Source organism: Lactuca sativa, chromosome 1 (genome assembly GCF_002870075.4).
Source record: "Lactuca sativa cultivar Salinas chromosome 1, Lsat_Salinas_v11, whole genome shotgun sequence".
In the NCBI taxonomy this organism is placed as follows: Eukaryota; Viridiplantae; Streptophyta; class Magnoliopsida; order Asterales; family Asteraceae; genus Lactuca; species Lactuca sativa.
The window spans coordinates 53,484,154-53,503,777 of record NC_056623.2 but is presented as its reverse complement, the minus strand read 5'-3'; the positions used below and the strand labels follow the sequence as shown (position 1 = coordinate 53,503,777).

Here is a 19,624-nt window from a genome sequence, read left to right as displayed (position 1 = left end):
ATGTCAAGCATTTATCAACCACTGTTTCTCACCTCCCTCTCTACAGTCTCATAGATTTGCAACCATTTCAAAACTGGTGGTTATCTCAATAAAAATTCTCATTCACTAGAATGCAAATTGAATGGACTTTTGTGGTTTGCAACTATCATTTCTGCATGCATGATGGTAAAATTAATGCTCATAACATGCATATCACATCCTAGAAATTGTTTACATAGACATGTTTGCAAGGGATTCTTGATATATTTAAAAATCACATTACAAGAAAATAAAATATCAAACAAGCCGAGTACATATATAAAATATAACCGGACTAAAATCCGTTTTATTTTTACTGAACCAAGAACATGACACACCATATATAGCATTGATCAATAAGTTTGAGGATTTGCATGGATAAAACCCTCAATCGCGTTGAAAGTTTTTTTGAATCCTTCTTTTACCATATTGAGAGCTTCCTCCGGAAGCTGAGTTTCACCTTTACAATTATACATAACGGTAGGCTTGTATACACATCCTCCATCAGGTGAAGGTATAAACTTCACATGATGAGTCATCGAATCTAGTTGTCCCATCAAGATGTCTCCTTCAAAGATTGTGTATATAATACTAAAGTTGTTGCTATCTACAACGTCAAGTTTCAACTTTCCATTTGTAAATGGGACGCCTGTGTTATCCCACAGTAAATTGGATAAAGATAAACAAAATACAAGTCAAACATTAAAATAATTTCAAAGAGTACATAAAAATCTATTTAGATCTTACTAACCATCGCCAAAAGAGATGTCCCTGATAGTTCCAGCGCCTCCATCACCTTCGATGTCCACTAGGGTTTTGTATGTTTCTGGATCGACCTTTGGTGCAATGTTGTTAAAGTCGCGATAGGCATTGAAAAATTTGGAAGCTGGGAGGGAAGATGCAATCTCGAACTCAGAAGTTATAACTGCCATGATATTAAATCACTCTTTAAATTGTTTTGAATTTTGCTTCTTTGAAATGTGGTATTTATAGAACTATGGGTTGCACATGGATGAATAATGGCTAATTATTTTAATTAATCGAAAGACAAACATGGGGTGGTTGCATTTTGCAAATCAGCATTTGTTTGGACATTCATGGTGGTGCATTATTTTAATTTATCAAATGACAAATATGAATTAGTTGCATTTTTGGAGTCGACATCTATTTGGACATTTCGAGGTTCCATGGTGTACGATTTTCTACATACATGTTACCTAAGGCGTTGTTATCATTTCTTATATTAAAAGTTGTATGATATTCAATCAAGTATATAAATTGATAAAATTAATTGATAGATGATATGTGAGAAAAAACAAAATTTATAATATTGAACATGGGATATTGATCACAATCATTTTTATTTGGTGTTCAACTTTGAGTATGTCTTATTCTCAACATATAAGAGATACATGTTACGATGTCATTACAATTTAATTTAACAAAACAAGCATATGAGTTTGATTCCTAACAAAACCCAAAATTTGTCTCCATTTTGCACATCTTCCATTTTCAATCTTACTCTTAAATTTTGGGAGGATGCTTGGTGTGGTGGTGTTGTGTTCAAATCTGAGTTTCACAGATTATATGCCCCTTCTCTTCTCAAAGATGGTAAATTTTGTGATTTTTGGAATTCGATGGGTTGGAGTTTCTCCTGGCGTAGGCCTATTAGAGGTGTGATTTTTGGAATTCTATGGGTTGGATATACAAAACTAAAACTTTAAATTTTAAAAAAAAAAGCTCAATCAAATTTCATATCTAACATCCAACTACAACTAGTTTTGTGAAAACATACCCAACATCTTGGACATGCTATTAGTTATACAAATAAAGTGTGTGGTTGGTTAAAAAGAAAGAGCCGGTTTATTGCAAGATTCAAATACACTTATTTTATGCTTATAAAACTATCACGAAGATCATAAATCACAATCCCAATTCAAACAAACATTCATCCAACTACCACTTATTATCTAGTTTGTTTAGATGGTGTTTTTTTTTTTTTTAGTTCAATTTTATTTAATGTATTTAATATATAAAAACTTAATGAGTTTGATTATGTGTGGTTGTTTTTTACTCGACGTTAACAAAATGTTTTAATAGATCAAGTATCCTTAGTATTAATTCATTTTATAATTATGGCTTTTCTTTTTTCCACATTAGTCCACGTTATGTTCATTTCTTTTTATTCAATTTAGTTTAAAGTATGATCTTCGTTCGCTCTTTCCTATCTATCAAATATTTTATATTTTCATAATATGGGTTTCGGTATAGTGCATTATATTCTATATGATTTTAGTGACTATTTATCTCAACAGTCTTATTATTAAAAAAAGACGGTTGATATTTCTTTTGGATTTTATATAATATATGAAATTATATATATTTTTAAATATTTAAAGTTAGAGTTAAACGCGTCATGGTTCATGATTCTTAGGTTTTTAGCACACTAATAAAACCTTTTTAATTTTAATTTTATTTAGAATTTAGAATTATAATTTTCACAACAAGAAATATAACTTTAGGGGAGCCACTATTAGGGACGACATGTACCTTTAGGGACGACATCCGACAATTCGCGTTTTTGTCGTCGCTAAAGGTCCCCGTCGCCGCTAATAGCGTCGTCTCTAAAGGGTGGTACCGGCGATCCGTGTGAATGCTTCCGGATCAAGTTCTGGCCCTACGATTACATCTTGATCCGACGGATGGGGTTAACGAAAAAATTGGTGTGTGTTTTCCCTCCAACATGTCGCCGCTAATGGTTAAATCGGAGTCGGTAAAGGCGTCGCCCCTAAAAGGTGGCCTTTTTGTTCCCCTCCAACTAGCAGATCGCAGATCAGTTACCACCTCCACTCCATTTCTATCTCGTTCTTCCGGCGATTTCAGCACTTTGCCGGCGACCGGGGACTCGTTTTGCATCTTCCGTCGACTATTAACCACCGGTGCACCCCACTTCTTCAACCGGAGTGATTTCCAGCTCCTCATCGGCGTACCTGCTCCCCCGGCGACGTTCTGAGTTTCCGACGTACTTCTCCACCGACAAAGTTTGTTTTCCTTTATGATTTCCACCGTTTTTTGTTTTTGTTTCCATTTTTTTACTGCTTTTGGTGGTCTTAAAGAGATTTCCCCATTACAACCACCAAGCACCGCCCCTACTGCCTGTGTTGTCTCCGGTGAATTCCCAACCGCATTGCCGCCATCTCCACCGTTTTCAGTTCTAGTTCACAACCACAACCACAGGTGCATTAATAATAGTCTATGTATGTATGTATGAATTTGATATATGAATTTGATGTATATGTGTATTAATTTGATATATATGTGGATATATGTATATATGAATTTGATATATATATGTGCATGAATTTGATATATGAGTGTATATATGTGTATTTGAAAATGTGTTTGATTATATGTTAATTTAATATAATCAAAAGTTATATATCGTGAGTACGTGTATTTGGTTTTAAAAATGTGTTTGATTATGTGTTTTTTTTTTTTAAATTTTATTAACTTCTATGATTTCATTAATAATATTAGTCAATATTTGTAATGTAATTATTTGTATTATCTATAAATTATAATACAGTTTTTTTTTTTTTTTTTTTTTTTTTTTTTTTTTTTTTTATAATTTAACTTTTTTTTTTTTCTACCTAGGCTTCACTACAAGGAACGAGGCCTACGTCGACGACTTTTTCAACACCTATGCCGACGACATGTCGTCGGTAAAACCTATAGCGATGACTTGTCGACCGTACAAAGTTGTCGGTATAGCTCCGTCGGTAAAAATCGAAATTGTCGTCGGTATAGATGTCGTCGGTACAGATCCACCTATGCCGACGACTTGTCGTCTATAAAGGATCGTCGGGAAAGATTTTCGAGGTAAAAAAAATATATATTATAAGCTTTTCTTTTTTAAATAACAAAAAAAAAAACAAGTCTTCATCTTCAAAATAACAAAAAGATTAACAAAAAAAAAAACAGAATAAACATCTACTATGAAGATAAGAAAACAAAAAAGAAATCTTCATGTACAAATCTACAATTATAAACATGAAATCAAACATATATCAAATTTCAACCAAAAAAAAAACACTAACCTATTTTGTTATTCTTGATGTGATGGTCGGATTCCGGTGGTTGGATTTGATGGTGGTGGCTGGTGGGCACCGGAAAAGCACAAAAAAAGAAAACAAAAAAAACCCCAATTTGGAGTTAAAATCTTGAGTAATCATAAACAATAAAGAAAACAAGGACCAAATATGTACCCATATCTTGTCGTCGGTGAAGATGTGCAAAATTGCCTGTCCAGTCCGAGAGAGAAAGATTATATGCAACTCCGAGAGAGAAAGATTATATGCAACTGAACAATGAGCGATGCACTAATATATTTTGTAAGGGCAAAATCCTATGCCGACGTTTCTATCTTTTGTCTTTATTAAAAGAAATTAATTTTCACGCGGATCGCCACGTTGGATTCTTACCCTATACCGACTTGTTGTCGGCACAGAGTTTCAGAAAACTATGTCATTTCGGTGTTTTACAATATGGAATAAAAATAAATAAAAATTCAATTTGTTGTACCCTATACTGACGACTTGTCGTCGGCATAGAGTTTCAGATGACCGCGAAAAATTTTGTCTTTCCCGCCCACTCTATCCCGACGACTTGTCATCTGGATACCTTTTAAGGTCAAACAGATATGGTCAAAGTAGTCAAATGTTTTGGAGACTACTTATCGTCGGTAGAGACCACCTTTTAGCGACGACTTTTGTCGTCGAGATACATGTCGTCGCGATAGCCTGTTATTCTTGTAGTGCTTGTTAATTGTATATAACCATTTAATTTAATAATAATTTAATAAAAACATCTTGGAGGTACAAGTTAATTATAAATTGTAGGATACTTATTTTGTTTTTTATGTTTTGGATTGTCAAATTAATCAAAATTTATATATACTAATTGCCAATTGTGATTTTTCATTTTTAGTTTTAAGAATATTGTATTTTGTCATCATTTTTGATGTTGTTAACTATATTACGGCATTTCTTAATTTATTATATGTTTTTGTCGACTTTTGACCTAAATATCTTGATAGTAATAATTGGTGTAAACATTGAATATCCTATATCTTTTTCTAGATCTGTCACTGCACTTGTGTCATTTTTTGGGTTGCATTGGTTCATCTCAGGGCTGCTGTCATTTTTTAGAACACCTCTAAGGCTAGTTAAATGTATTTTCAAAGCTTTATAGTTGTATGGATTCCTTGTAGGGTCGAGATATCCCTACATCTGTTCATTTAGGTGTGTTAGAGCCCTGATCTAGAGCCTTTTCAAAGTTTCCTTGCTTGAGAACCCTAGATCTAGCCTTTATTGTGCTTTTTGAACCTTTTAATCTTCATGGGTGCATATGGGCACGTAAAGATAGAATCTTTACGTGTTAATCGAGCTAAGGGAGCCCAGATCTATAAGTTTTATGCACTGGATTCAAGCAGAATCGAGTTTAGAGTAGCTGCATGCATGCGACTCAGCGAGTCGGAAGAACGACTCGGCGAGTCGAGTCGCGAGTCCCTGATTTTTCCCCTTTTGAGTGATGCCGAGTGGGGACCAGTGAGTTGGAGGTCAGACTCAGTAATGGGGGACTCGACGAGTTGTTCATACAACTCGGCGAGTCGGATGCAGATAGCCTTAGTTTTAGAATCGAAAGGGAACTCGTCGAGTTGATGCCATACTCGACGAGTAGCAGTGAGTAGGGTTGAGAAGTGAGAATAGGGACTCGGCGAGTTGGCGGCCCAACTCGGCGAGTCAGGTCAACTGTAGGTTGACTTTGACCGGGAGAGTTGACTTTGACCAGGGGTAAAAGAGTCATTTTACCCCAATTCAGTTATTAGTATTTGATTGAGTGTGTTTATGGAATTGTAGCCGGGGAGATACCTGAGCAGCAGCAGATAGCTTCTAGAGCCATACACTCAGCAGCCAGTTCACGAGGTGAGTTTCCTTATAGTAGGAACGGGTCTACGGCCACAATGCCGGTCCATTTAGTTAGTAGTAGTTTCGGACTTCAGTCTGATGCAGTAGTTAGAGTGCTTGATGTCTTTGTGATTCAAGCATGTTTTGTGTTATGTGTTCCGGACATCAGTCTGATGCAGTATATGTGTTATGTTAGGAGATACGTGTTTATGTGATGCTATGTTCAGACAGTTCCGGATTTCGGTCCGATGCAGCTAGTTTCGTACTCCGGTCCGATGCAGGGGACAAGGTCCCAGTCAGTTCCGGACTTCGGTCCGATGCAGTCAGTTCTGGACTTCGGTCCGATGCAGTCAGTTCCGGACTTCGGTCTGATGCAGTCAGTTCCGGACTTCGGTCCGATGCAGCTAGTTCCGGACTTTGGTCCGATGCAGTGGGCAAGGCCCAATATGTGCTTTATTTGTTATTGTATGGTATGTGGTAGTTTGGGGAGCTCACTAAGCTTCGTGCTTACGGTTTCGGTTTTGGTTTCAAGTACTTCCGCAAGTAAAGGGAAGAGCTCGGGATGATGGCATCGCACACACCACAGCTTCAGTTTTTGTCCTGGGAGTTGATTCAGTTTCTTAGATATGTTTTGATACAGTTGTGACACAGTTTTTCTCACAGTATTTTAGTATGGTTTGAGATACGCAACGTATGGTTTTATTTTATGATACTCAATTTTATGATTTTTGTTATATTAAAAGTGAAATTTTCGGGTCATATTTTTGGTATGTTTCAAAATTTTTGGCCATGAGTTTTGGGATGTTACACTCTGCTACTAACGTATCACATATACAGGCTGGCCTTGGTGCCTTAGACCAATTCCTACTGAAGGAATACTTAACTCGCACTGCTGATGTTTCGCGAATAAATCTCGAGCGGCTGGCTGACATATCCCCAAGCTGTCAACATCAAACAAAACCCAAATAACCATTTGGGCTTCCTATGCATAACTCTAAAATCCCCACTTGGGGAAAAAGGACCATTTTACCCCTAACCTAGTTTGGTCCAAGATTAAGGCCTAAACTCATACTCTTAAGGCCCAAAAGTCAAATAATCAGTCAAGGTCCAACTATGGCCCAAGTTTCCAAATTAGGACAAAACCTCTACATGGTATTAACTTAAGGCGCAACCATTTATTCTGGCCCAAACATCTGGCAGTCCACTAGTCCAATATATCATCATCATTAAGGCCCAGTTATGGCCCAATTTTCCCAATTGGGCCCAAGCCAGCCTAATGGGCCTTATCCTAAAGCCAATTCTGAAATTGTAGTTTATATACTTATTCTTGGATGGCCCATCAATACTCCAAACATCTAGGCCCAACAAAAAAGGCCTAACTCAAAGTCAACCCCATCAGGGTTTTCACATGAAATGACGATTAAGGTTAAGTATTCTCACTTAACCCATTAAGTCCATTACTCCACTAGGGCAACATACAATGGAATCGGCTTAAGTCATAACTTCAGTCCACTGGTCCAAATGTGGGTCCCAAAAATCAAAAATAAAAATTATCCAAAATTAGGGCTTTGTAAACCCTAATTAGGGTTTTCAACCCAATCACAAGCCCATTAATCCCAAGATTAAGCTATTGGGCCAATTAAGGTTTCACTATATCAAGCACCACCCACTGCCACCTCGGGCAGTGGTGGTCGACAGCGGCTCACGACGGCAGCCACCACCTCACGGTGGTGGTGGTTTTTCTTGACTTTTCTCCGACCAAATCACCAAATCAACGACCCATCATAAAGGAAACGCACACTCACACTCCAAACGACACATACAGCTACATATGCGGTGGCAGGCGGCCATGGGTGGTAGAAAACGATGGCAGCCACCACTATGAGGTGGTGGCGATAGGCTTCTAGAAAAAAAATACACATGCCCACATATTCGTCTCATAGCAGCAACTCAAACACATAGACGACACGAGAACAAGGATCCCAACCACAAACTAGGAGGTTGTTGTCGTCAAAACAAGCAGAAACGACAGATCTTGGCCACCGACGACCAGAGTCTTTATACTTGACGTCATCCACAGAAAATAACGAGGGAGAGAGAGAGAGAGAGAGAGAGAGAGAGGAAATCTGGGTTGCGGTTTACCTTACCGATGGCTTTCCATTCGCTCTCAACCCACACATGACGAACAAGCTTCAACTTCAATTCTGGTGGCTCTTCCAACCGCCCATGATGTCTCCGGCCGACAACAATGTTGTGGTGGCGTTGTAATGGCGAGGTAGCCGCTTGGCGGCCTCGTCTAATCGGAAAAAACGATCGAGAATGAGGGTGGCGGCTGAAAGGTTCACATGAGATGGTGGCGGCTAAAATAAAATAGTAGGGTTAGGGTTTCAATATTCCAACGAGAGGGAAAGAAAAAGATACGTGGTTAAACCCGTGTTTCATTTCAACTTGTCCATATTTCCGAAATCAACCCTTCCTCACAAAATCTTTTCAGCTTTAATCCAACATTTACCCTTTAGCCCTTAATTCCATAAATTTAGTTCATTTTAGGTCCAAAACTAACCATTCAGCCCCTTAGCCTTCCAAATCACTTCAATTTAAGTCTCAATAATTTACCAAGCAGTCCTTGCCTTCATAAATATTTACAAACCACTCTGAAACTTATACTTTTAACCCCCAACTTCCAAAATTGTTTCAATTAACTCCTCGAGACCAACACCTTGCTATATTATTATTGATTTTTAGGGATACTATTCATTCATTAATTTGTCTATTTATTTATTTAATAAACGGGATGTTACAACTCTCCCCCACTTGGCATCCCTCAGCATAGTAGCTGCTTCACACAGGAATTCTCTTATCACAACTTCTACCCAAACATCCTATTATCTATTATCCACTGTCCGAATGAGTAGAGACCTCCCATGTCCCAACTTATCTGCCAACTAACTAGAATAATGGATTCCCACCTAGTCGCTAAAGTAATGAATACGCTCTCAGTTGCTTCCTCTAACTTCCGAAGAAAACTTCGGCTACCGAAACTACCCTATCCACATTGTCACTCTCGGCCCTATAAATCTAGGGATCTCCGATCCCATGCCTTGACCCAACGGTCTATACCTGGTCTCACCTGCATAGCTATAATCATATGGGCCTCACCCTCGGGTCCTACTAGAACTAAATCATTGTCGCATAACATCCTAGGAATATAACATTGCCAAGCATATATGAGTGTTGGCCTCCCTTTCAGTCTGATTCAACCAGCTAATGTCGAGCATATATGGATGCTCGACCTACCCCTTTTAGTCTAAATCGACCGAGCGTTGCCGAGCATATACGGGTGCTCAACCTACCCTTCCTGATTCTAATCACGTTGTGGCCTTCCCACGATCCTAAGAACTGACCCACTCGGGCCTAACTCATCTGAATAAACTTGTGAATGCTACGGCTACAACCACAGACTTACAACACTTCTAAAACTATCTGGCAACCTTGTGAATGCTACGACTACACCTGTAGACTTATAATACTTCTAACACTATCTGATCACATGAAGAATGCTACAGTTGTCCCACAATCTTACAAGACTTCCCACACTGTGTGGGTGCTAATGAATGCTACAGCTATCCCGCAGTCTTACATCACTTTCCATACTAACTCAACTGCTGACCACAGTCTTACCGCTGATTACCCTAGCGAACACATCCAAAGTAGAGCATACAGCTGACCTAGCATCCCAAACTGAACTCATGTCCTCACTGAAATCCCCAACCTGAATCTCTAAGGCCTGCTCTCAAGCATTCCGAGAATATGATCTCATTATTGGCAAGTTTTCCAAACTTCAATCTCACACTATCCTCATTCCATACAACACCTTGGTTGTCTTCCTCCCTGACGGGGATGCAAACTCATTCTAGTCTCACGCCCACTTCTGGTCCCGAACGTTTGGCTAATTCTCCCCCACTTGGGTTCAACTAACATCTTACATCACACAAAACTGGAAAGGATTCCCAATCCTTCTTACCATCCACCGATCTATCTTCTAGAAACCAAAACTTACCACTGCTAGTGTTCCAAAACAGCCAATGCTAAATCAACATATCTCCTAGATACTAACGGAGCACTCCCCGAGTTCCAGCAGAACCTGTAGCCCTTTCCTCTTGAAATGGTACCACACTCAAATCTCGAAGACCAAAAGTCAACTGCTCCAAACCATACCTTAGCAACGAGCCATTTCATTGGCGTTTTCAACAGACAATCAGTAACGGTTACTAAAACTACTGAACCCTGACGATGAAATGTCCTACGAAACCCTGACCGTAGACCTTCCACATAATACCCCTGAACCGATCCCATCCACAAACTAAGATAATACTGAATCTCGCCAATATGGAACAACCTTTTATTAACCACTAATGATCCACGGTATGCAAATGACATCTTTCATCTCTTGAAGACATATCCCAACCACTAACACTGACTAAAGCACTAAACTGCCTACAACACTAAACTGACTGAAGCACTAACTGCTTGAAGCATGGAGCTGACTGATACACCAAACTACCTAAAACACTGAACTGCCTGAAGCACTAACTGTCCGGAACACTGAACTGGCTAAAGCACTGAACTACCTCCAACAATGAACTGACTGAAACACTGATTTTCTGAAGTACTGAAATGACTGATGCACTGAACTGCCTGAAACACTGAACTACCTACAACACTGAACTAACTGATGCATTGAACTGCCTGAACACTAAACTGGCTGCTTCATCTTTCATTCAATCAATACGACCCCACAGGTCGATATTGGATGCAGTCGTATTTGACTGCTCAAGTCGATATCTCAGACCATTATCCTGTTCCCTCTTTCCCAACTGCCTATCTAAACCAATCTCATGTTCTTACCTCGACTACCCAATCGACCATCTGAACAACTGTTGTCTGACTCTAGAACTTAGTGGTCACCATATCAGCGACACACCCAAACATGTCGGGTAACTTCTCGTGTACGGCTCGCGAAACCTCCACAACGGTCTAATCCTGTACTGAACTCTTTCGAAGACAAGGTGTATAACCCACCTCTGATCATCAAGCTGCCTGGATCCCGAGCCCGAACCAGATCTCTTACCAACATACGTACTGCTAACTGGCCAATCATGTAACGCCACCATGCTCGAAGCATCCATAGCAACCATCTGAATGCTCATCATAACTCGAAGGATCTCACACACTCCAAGTTCCCCGACTTTATCCCAGCCCTTCTTGATTTGAGTACAGATCCTCTGCTTTCAGTTGTACGAGCCTATACTACCTTCCACATCTAGCCGTACTTTCCTCAAGAATTGCCTTGACTCCACCAAGTCCCTTCTACTACCATTGTTTCACGTGCTAATCTCTTCTTAGGATTGCCCTAGGGAAATCTCTGACCTACTCTCCGCCATCAACTACATAAGAAGTCCCTGCTACATTTCCCTAACTAGCTCGTGAATACAGTTACATATTACTCAGACCAGATAATTCTTCGAATGAGAATTCTTTCCCTACAACAGTTAGGACTCAAACGAGAGCTGCGCAATAGGGCTAAAACTAACCTTCTGAAATTATTTAGTCCTTGTAATATGTAACTTAGCGTATTCATTTACTAGTTAAGTAAAGATAACTAGGACTCCTATGAGCACAAAGCAAGCAAAATTCGAGCATTGAGTAACCATAATCAAGCATACTCTACTTTGGCTATCATATTATTCCTAGATCCTTATCCCTAATCTAGCATGCAATTCTCATACATATAAAGTAGGCATACAAGGCATGCTTCCTAGATCTTTATCCCTAATCTAGCATGCTGATCACATAATCATATCATATCAAAATAACTTGTTTGGGTAATTTGGGAGTACTTACTTGAGCTCAGCTGATTGCATGCACCACAACCTTTTCTCTTTTCAAAGTTCTTTTCTCTTTTAAAAATGCTTTTCATAAAAATGATTTTCTTTTGAAAAAATTTATACCAATTCCTTAGTTTGAGTTCAAACACACCTGTGAGTGTGCCAAAATCCCTCAAACCAAGGCTCTACTACCAACTTGAAACATCCCAAAAATACAATCCAAAATTTTCATTTTAAATCGTTAAGAAAACCATAATATTAAACATCATATAAAACCATAAGTAGTGTATCTTGAAATATTATAAAGATTTGTTAATTATATCATAATAAAAACATACCATGCTATAAAAAATGGTGTGTGCATTGCAATCATCCCGGGCTCCTCTTTTGAACACCGAAGTACTTGAAACCAAAATTGAAAATTGTAAGCACAAAGCTTAGTAAGTCTCCCCAAACTACCACATACCATACACATAACATGCAACTAGGAGATACAGGCCCCGCCCACTCTCATGGATATTCAGGCCCAGCTCACACTCTGCTGTCAAGGAGATTCGGGCCCCACCCACACTTCGCTGTCTAGGAGATTTGGACCCCGCCCACACTCCGCTGTCTAACATGCATACAAGTATCAAACAGACGACAAGTATATCAAATCCTATCAAACAATCTCATATCTATACTCAAATAATGCTACGAGAATCGGGCCCCGCCCACACTCGGCTACTATGAGATTCGGGCCCCGCCCACACTCGTATACATAAACAACACACACAAGTATCACACAGACAACAAGTATAACAATCCAACAGTCAAACTGATATTTATACTCTGAAAATGATGAGATACAGGTCCCCGCCTACACTCAGCTACTAACATGTCACATATACGGGCCGACCTTAGTGCCTTAGACCCGTTCCTACTAAAGGAAAACTCACCTCGCACTGCTGAAGTTCCGCGAATAAATCTCGAGATGCTGGCTGACATATCCCCAAGCTGTCAAACAAAACCCAATTAACCATTTGGGCTTCCTATGCATAACTCTAAAAATCCCTACTTGGGGTAAAAGGACCATTTTACCCCTAACCTAGCTTGGTCCAAGATTAAGGCCCAAACTTAATCTCAGAAGGCCTAAAAGTCAAATAATCAGCCAAGGCCCAACTATGGCCCAATTTTCCAAATTGGGTCCAAACTTGTTCATGGTCTTAACTTAATGCCGAGCCATTTATTTTGGCCCAAACACTTGGAGGTCCACTAGTCCAATATCTCATCATCATTATGGCCTAGTTATGGCCCATCTATGGCCTAGTTTTCACAGTTGGGCCCAAGCCTGTCCAATGGGCCTTATCCTAAAGCCCAAATCAAATATTCTACTCTATATACTTTTTCTTGGATGGCCCATCAATAGTCCAAACATCTAGGCCCAACTCAAACTCAACCCAATTAGGGGTTTCACATGAAATGACGATTAGGGTTAAGTGTTCTCACTTAACCTATTAAGGACTTAACCCGTTAAGTCCATTACTCCACTAGGCCAACATACAATGGAATCGACATAAGTCATAACTTTAGTCCACTGGTCCAAACGTGGGTCCCGACAATCCAAAACTAAATTTTTCCAAAATTAGGGTCTTGTAAACCCTACTTAGGGTTTTCAACACAATCACAAACCCACTAAGCCAAAGATTAAGCTATTAGGCCAATTAGGTTTTCAGTATCTCAAGCACCACCCACTGCCACCTCGGGTGGTAGTGGCCGATGGCTGCTCACGGTGGCAGCCACCACCTCACAGTGGTGTGGTTTTTCTTGACTTTTCTCCAACCAAATCACCAAATCGACAACCCATCATCAAGGAAATGTGCATACACACACACACACACCAAACGACATACATACAGCCACCCACGCAGTGGCAGGCAGCCATGGGTGGCAGAAAACGATGGCAGCCACTACCATGAGGTAGTGGCAGTGGGTTTCTAGCAATGAAGTATACATACCCACATATTCTACTTATAGCAGCAACTCAAGCATATAGATGACACGAGAACAAGGCTCCCAACCGCCGACTAGGAGGTTGTTGTCGTCGGAACAAGCAGAAAGGGCAGCTCTTGGCCACCGACGACCACAGTCGTCATACCCGACGTCAACAATAGAAAATAATGAGAGAGAGCGAGGAAAGGTGGGTTGCAGTTTACCTTAGCGATGGCTTTCCACTCGCTATCAACCCACACAAGATGAACCATCTTCAACTTTGATTCCGGTAGCTCTTCCAATTGTCAATGACGTCTCTGGCCGGCAACAGTGTTGTGGCGGCGTACTAATGACGAGGTAGCCACTTGGCGGCCTCGTCTGATCGGAATAACGAACGAGAATGATGGTTGGCGGCTGAAAGGTTCACATGAGATGGTGACGACTGCAATAGAATAGTAGGGCTAGGGTTTCAATATTCCAACGAAAGGGAAAGAAAAAGATATGGGGTTAAACCCGTGTTTCATTTCAACTTGTCCATATTTCCGAAATCAGCCCCTCCTCACAAAATCTTTTCAGCTTTAGTCCAACATTTACCCTTTAACCCCTGATTCCATAAATTCATTTCATTTTAGGTCCAAGACTTACCATTCAACCCCTTAGCCTCCCAAATCTCTACAAATTAAGTCCCAATAATTTGCCAAGCAGTCCCTGCCTTCATAAATATTTACAAACTACTACAATACTTACACTTTTAACCCTTAACTTCCAAAATTGTATCAATTAACTCCTCGAGACCAACACCTTGCTATATTATTATTTATTTTTAGGGCTACTAGTCATTCGTTAATTTGTCTATTTATTTATTTCATAAACGGGATGTTACATTCTATAAGGACTACTGGCCTTTTGAGATGAACAATGACCTTGTGGAAAAGTACCACAGGAGAGCTCATCAAGAGAAGTATGAATGGTCAAGTCCCTCATGGCTTGAAAAATTATAATACTCCAAAAAGTCAAAGAAATTTAAAATTTTCAAAATCAACCATTTAACAATATTGTTTTCAAAAGAAGTCATTGTTTTAAAAACATTATTCGAAATTAGAGTTTTCCCAAGGCCAAGTTACATAAAACTGGAAGTTGTTCATGATCACGCCTTCGCATTCCCAAGATCCACTAAAGTTCCATAAACCATAAACTAAAACTGTAAGCCAGAGCTTAGTAAGTTTCCCAAAAGTAACAACACACCGCATGTCCAACAAGCATACATATATGAGCAGTCAAGCTGATTGAATAACCTCGCAGGGCCTACAGCCGATCTGGCACGCTCTACGAGCCTTCAGTATGACTGGACCGCCTTGCAGGGCCTATTGCCTATCCAAACTGCTCTAGGGGTTGCCAGCCTAATTGGACCGCCTCACAAGGCCTATAGCCTATCTAGTGAATTTTCATGTCCGAGTTGACTGAGTTGAGTCAGGATGAGTTGGAATCGGACAAAGTGAAATCTAATGACGTGACCAAGGACTGGTCATGACGTAAGGATAGATAGTTGACATTTTGGGCTTTTGGTTGGGCCTTTATGGATGGACCTGTATTGGGCCTTAGGTGTCTTTTGGATTTGGGTCGGATATTATGCTTTTAGAGACATTGAGTTTGGGCCTTGGTCTTTGGGCCAATTAAGGGGAAGGGTAAAATAGTCTTTTACCCTAGGAGTCAGGATTAGTGAATTAAGTCCCGATTATGGTTATGACCTGATTATTGATCATGATTTTACTTGATTGGTTAGCATGGAGATTTTCCAGTCTAGTAGCTCGAGCATTTTTTGGATTGTCCGCGGACTGAGGTGAGGTTGCTCGCTATACTATAGAACACTAGGATATGTTATGTGCTTGTAGCCTTTGTGACTCATGTTGTATGCGTTATATGCTTGTGTGCCTGTTTTTTATATGTGTGTAGGGTGAAATAGACTTGGTACAACCTAGTGCTTACATATGAGTTGAAATAGATTCAGGGGTGTAACATAGCCGAGGGTGAAATAGACCTGGCATGGCCTTGGGCGACACATGAGTTGAAATAGAATCGGGGGTGAAATAGACCTGACAAAACCTCAAGCTGGCAGATATGTATGGTATGCGATATTTTGGGGAACTTACTAAACTTCGTGCTTACGATTTATGTTTAAAATGTTTTTCATGTAATCTCGGTTCGCGACGGAAGGGTTTGACTTGATCGTAACGCATCCACCCATGTGTCTGCACTCTATGAGTTTGGAAATTGTATTATGATAACTATTTTAGTCTAATATAGTTTTGAATGATTGAAATGATTAAATGATGTTTATGGTTGAACTAAAAATGAAATTTTTACCTTACAATTTTTGGGATGTTACAACAAAATAGCTTGGTCCATGAAGAATAAGTGATCTTAGGGCCCCATTGATAGTTGTTGTCAGGGAAAGTACTATCTCGGAAAGATTACTGACTGGGAAATAAATAATGTTGTTTAATTGTACATCTGATTGACTGTGCCGAATAATGAAAAAAACATTACCCCGACAGTCTATATTGTGATGGATGGAATTGATAAATAGTTATTAAAATCGTATAATATGTTGTACAAAATCAAAATTAAACAATAATTACACAAAATTAAAAATTACACAAAATGTATATTAAAATAAGCAAATGATGTATAGATTTTTAGTCCGAATAACAAAATGAATTTGTTTAGCCTTTTTAAGTGCCACTTAACATATAGACTAACAAAATTTGTTAATCAATATTTTGGGATTCTCTCTTGGATATATCTAACTGAAGCACTCTTGTCGAGACTCTCACACATGACAAATAGGTCAAATCTTATTATTTCTGGTTGAATGATAGATAAAAGGTCAAAATCAATTATCATTTATAGAAGTATATAAGACACAAGTTCTTGGAAGTACGAGAAAACAAATCTCATAAAGTTCAATTCTTCTTCTTGGTTAAATCCATCAATTTCTTTCAACTTTGGTATAATCTTAATTGACTTACGAAAACTCTTCAGTAGTCACAAAAGATGTAAGAAAAAAGCTGCAAAACAGAAAATATCTCATTTACTTGAAATTTTTGGCGTAATTCAGGAATTAGGCCTCAGGGGCATTTTGGAATTTTTTATGGAAACTTTCCTTTTAAGCATTATTTGTGTTAGTTTAGGATACCATCTGTTATAGTATAAATAAGGGTATTGTTTTATGTTTATTTAATCAAGTAGTCAGCAATAAAAGTATATTTTCCAGCAAGTATTTCATAGCTAGCGTTTTTTTCATTCTTCCCCTGTTTTGCCCTGTTCTCTTCTTCCTTCCTTCCTTCCTTTTCTGTTCAGTTTTCTTTTCTTAGGCAAAAAGGTTGCGTCAGGTATCATCAGGTAGATCTATAACAAAAATCGCGTGGCTAATCATAATGAATGTAACTCAAAGCAAAATGTCAAGCAGTTAGCAACCACTGTTTCTCACCTCCCTCTCTACAGTCTCATAGATTTGCAACCATTTCAAAACTGGTGGTTATCTCAATAAAAATTCTCATTCACTAGAATGCAAATTGAATGGACTTTTGTGGTTTGCAACTATCATTTCTGCATGCATGATGGTAAAATTAATGCTCATAACATGCATATCACATCCTAGAAATTGTTTACATAGACATGTTTGCAAGGGATTCTTGATATATTTAAAAATCACATTACAAGAAAATAAAATATCAAACAAGCCGAGTACATATATAAAATATAACCGGACTAAAATCCGTTTTATTTTTACTGAACCAAGAACATGACACACCATATATAGCATTGATCAATAAGTTTGAGGATTTGCATGGATAAAACCCTCAATCGCGTTGAAAGTTTTTTTGAATCCTTCTTTTACCATATTGAGAGCTTCCTCCGGAAGCTGAGTTTCACCTTTACAATTATACACAACGGTAGGCTTGTATACACATCCTCCATCATGTGAAGGTATAAACTTCACATGATGAGTCATCGAATCTAGTTGTCCCATCAAGATGTCTCCTTCAAAGATTGTGTATATAATACTGAAGTTGTTGCTATCTACAACGTCAAGTTTCAACTTTCCATTTGTAAATGGGACGCCTGTGTTATCCCACAGTAAATTGGATAAAGATAAACAAAATACAAGTCAAACATTAAAATAATTTCAAAGAGTACATAAAAATCTATTTAGATCTTACTAACCATCGCCAAAAGAGATGTCCCTGATAGTTCCAGCGCCTCCATCACCTTCGATGTCCACTAGGGTTTTGTATGTTTCTGGATCGACCTTTGGTGCTATGTTGTTAAAGTCGCGATAGGCATTGAAAAATTTGGAAGCTGGGAGGGAAGATGCAATCTCGAACTCAGAAGTTATAACTGCCATGATATTAAATCACTCTTTAAATTGTTTTGAATTTTGCTTCTTTGAAATGTGGTATTTATAGAACTATGGGTTGCACATGGATGAATAATGGCTAATTATTTTAATTAATCGAAAGACAAACATGGGGTGGTTGCATTTTGCAAATCAGCATTTGTTTGGACATTCATGGTGGTGCATTATTTTAATTTATCAAATGACAAATATGAATTAGTTGCATTTTTGGAGTCGGCATCTATTTGGACATTTCGAGGTTCCATGGTGTACGATTTTCCACGTACATGTTACCTAATGTGTTGTTACCATTTCTTATATTAAAAGTTGTATGATATTCAATCAAGTATATAAATTGATAAAATTAATTGATAGATGATATGTGAGAAAAAACAAAATTTATAATATTGAACATGGGATACTGATCACAATCATTTTTATTTGGTGTTCAACTTTGAGTATGTCTTATTCTCGACATATAAGAGATATATGTTACGATGTCATTACAATTTAATTTAACAAAATAAGCATATGAGTTTCATTCCTAACAAAACCCAAATTTTGTCTCCATTTTGCACATATTTCATTTTCAACTTACTCTTAGATTTTGGGAGGATGCTTGGTGTGGTGGAGTTGTGTTCAAATCTGAGTTTCACAGATTATATGCCCATTCTCTTCTCAAAGATGGTAAATTTTGTGATTTCTATCTATAGGTTGGAGTTTCTCTCCTGGGGTAGGCCTATTAGAGGTGGGGCTGAATCTATGCAATCAGATGATCTTTTATTTATTTTGTCATCGGTGTTGTCTGCTACCCCGGATAAGTGGTCTTGGGATCTTGATCCCAGTCGGTGTTTCTCGGTTAAGTCGGCAAGGACACAAATTGACGATGCTACCCTTCCAGTGGGGGGAATTTGTACTAGATGGAATTCTTATGGGCCTTTAAAAGTTAATATACTTTTTTGGCGCATTTTACTACAAAGATTACCTCTTAGAATGCTTCTGGTGGAAAGAGGTGTAGAGTTAGAATCTATTATCTTTCCTGTTTGTCAAAATGCTCAAGAGGATGTGGCTCATTTATTCTTTCATTGTGACTTGGCCTGTCAAATTTGGAGTAGAGTCGGTTTGTGGTTGGATTTGACGATTCCAAATTTTGTGTACCAGTCTCAATTTATTAATTGGATTGATACTTCGCTAGTGGCTAGTAGGGATCGAATGGTAGGTCCTGGAGGCGTTGTGCTCGACGATGCTTTGGGTTATCCGGTCCTATAGGAACATGGTTATTTTTTTGCCATTCTTAGTGCAAAAAACAATTTTTTTATAGTATTTTAAACTTATCTTTTCGTTGGTTTACCTATAGGAACAAGAAGGCTTCCAAGTACTTT

General features: G+C 38.6%; 2 protein-coding genes across 2 annotated transcripts; both read right to left on the bottom strand.

The window, feature by feature from the left end:
* Positions 1 to 221: 221 nt before the first annotated feature.
* LOC111909921 (root allergen protein-like) lies at positions 222 to 988 on the bottom strand. Its single transcript, XM_023905699.3, has 2 exons — positions 770 to 988; positions 222 to 667 (listed from the first exon to the last, which is right to left on the bottom strand). The coding sequence occupies exons 1-2, from the start codon at positions 948 to 950 to the stop codon at positions 372 to 374; spliced, it is 477 nt and encodes a 158-aa protein (XP_023761467.2). The 5' UTR covers positions 951 to 988; the 3' UTR covers positions 222 to 371.
* Positions 989 to 17,522: 16,534 nt separating this feature from the next.
* On the bottom strand, positions 17,523 to 18,289 carry LOC111909924 (root allergen protein). Its single transcript, XM_023905700.3, has 2 exons — positions 18,071 to 18,289; positions 17,523 to 17,968 (listed from the first exon to the last, which is right to left on the bottom strand). The coding sequence occupies exons 1-2, from the start codon at positions 18,249 to 18,251 to the stop codon at positions 17,673 to 17,675; spliced, it is 477 nt and encodes a 158-aa protein (XP_023761468.2). The 5' UTR covers positions 18,252 to 18,289; the 3' UTR covers positions 17,523 to 17,672.
* Between the last annotated feature and the right edge of the window lie 1,335 nt (positions 18,290 to 19,624).

Coding starts and splice junctions, on each gene's coding strand:
- LOC111909921 (XM_023905699.3), bottom strand. CDS start 950: ATGGCAGTTATAACTTCTGAGTTCGAGATTGCATCTTCCCTCCCAGCT. Junction 668..769: donor GGACATCTCTTTTGGCGATG/GTTAGTAAGATC, acceptor GGGATAACACAG/GCGTCCCATTTACAAATGGA.
- LOC111909924 (XM_023905700.3), bottom strand. CDS start 18,251: ATGGCAGTTATAACTTCTGAGTTCGAGATTGCATCTTCCCTCCCAGCT. Junction 17,969..18,070: donor GGACATCTCTTTTGGCGATG/GTTAGTAAGATC, acceptor GGGATAACACAG/GCGTCCCATTTACAAATGGA.